Raw genomic sequence first — 1,359 nt, 5'->3', positions numbered from 1 at the left:
GCTACATGGATCAAAATGGAACATTAAGACAAGCTTCTCGGGTCCAAGGATGGATTCCAAACTTGTATTTATTGTTCATTTTGATAGGATAGGCCACACTAGGACCTTTACTGTTTTTTTTACGTTTTTCATTTTATTGCTTTTCATTTATATGCTAGTAATTGCATCATATTCCGCCTAAAACCAAACCACCTACTACTTTTTTTTTTTTTTTTTTTTTTTTTGACAGCTGTCAAAATAGGGTATTACAATCGCATGGCTTGTTTGGCCAACCCATGCGCTATAACATTCAGACGCCTCAGAATAAAACTAAGACTCAAGCAATGAAAGAAACTAAGCCGATCACGAAGATCTGCAAGAATCCCCGCAATCATGTGATCCTCCTTTTCGAGCCCCGCAATTTGATTGATAAGCTGCAAACAGTCAGACGATAAGTCAATGTGAAGAAACCTCCTCTCCTGTGCCCATACCAAAACTTCTCTGACTCCTAACGCTTCTGCTTGCAATGCTGATTCGGCACTGTTGCGCACCTTCCTCCTCTCGAGCTCCTGCCCCGTATGGTCGAACGCAATCCATCCTACCGCCGCATCCAATCCCCGTACCCAGCTAGCATCCACTTTGACCCTTACCACCGCGCAATTGCTGTGATTTCCAATAAGGCGGACGGGGTGTCCATTGCGTATAGCCTCCCTATCTTCATATGACGAACCCTCTTCGGAAGTTTGTAACAATGACAGCGGTTGCTTTGTAGGTGAGGAGTTGCACAGCATTTGTATTTTCTCCCTAACTGAATTATAAAAGCATCCCGTTATCGTAAACAAGTTCAAATCCAACTTCTGGAAAATGACGTTATTCCTTAACGCCCACAAACCCCACAGGACTGCCACAAAGGTAATCAAATTGTCCTCACTCCCTCCAGTATTGGACAAGTAACTTAACCAGTCATAAATCCAGTCCGAAATCGAAATACCTGCAGCACTTTCTACCCGGATGCCTAGGGTTGAACCCGCCCATAGTCTTCGAGTGAGGCTACAGTCGCGAAAAAGATGTTCCAATGTTTCAATGCATTTTTGATCGCCTCCGCACATACTACATTAAGGATCAACATCCAGCTTTCGTTTAAGGAACTCACTCCCGGTGGGTAGAGCCTTCACAATGATCTTCCAGAGAAGTATTTTCCAAACCATAGGGAGTGGTAAATGCCATAGCGTTTTCCTACAGAACTCCCTTCCCCTATCATTGATTCTTGTTCTGTCTTTACTGGTGCCTCGTGTGGCCATATATCTATCAAAAATTAGTCCATAACCGCTCTTGACCGTAAAGATCCCGGTCTTCGTGTATGGCCAGAAAACCGAGTCC

General features: G+C 43.9%; 1 protein-coding gene across 1 annotated transcript; it reads right to left on the bottom strand.

The window, feature by feature from the left end:
* Positions 1 to 245: 245 nt before the first annotated feature.
* Positions 246 to 1,088, bottom strand: LOC141640771 (uncharacterized). The gene has a single exon (XM_074449453.1). It carries the CDS (start codon positions 1,086 to 1,088, stop codon positions 246 to 248), a length of 843 nt encoding a protein of 280 aa, XP_074305554.1.
* Positions 1,089 to 1,359: the final 271 nt, after the last annotated feature.

This window comes from Silene latifolia, chromosome 2 (assembly GCF_048544455.1).
Source record: "Silene latifolia isolate original U9 population chromosome 2, ASM4854445v1, whole genome shotgun sequence".
In the NCBI taxonomy this organism is placed as follows: domain Eukaryota; kingdom Viridiplantae; phylum Streptophyta; class Magnoliopsida; order Caryophyllales; family Caryophyllaceae; genus Silene; species Silene latifolia.
This window is presented reverse-complemented; position numbering and strand designations above follow the sequence as displayed.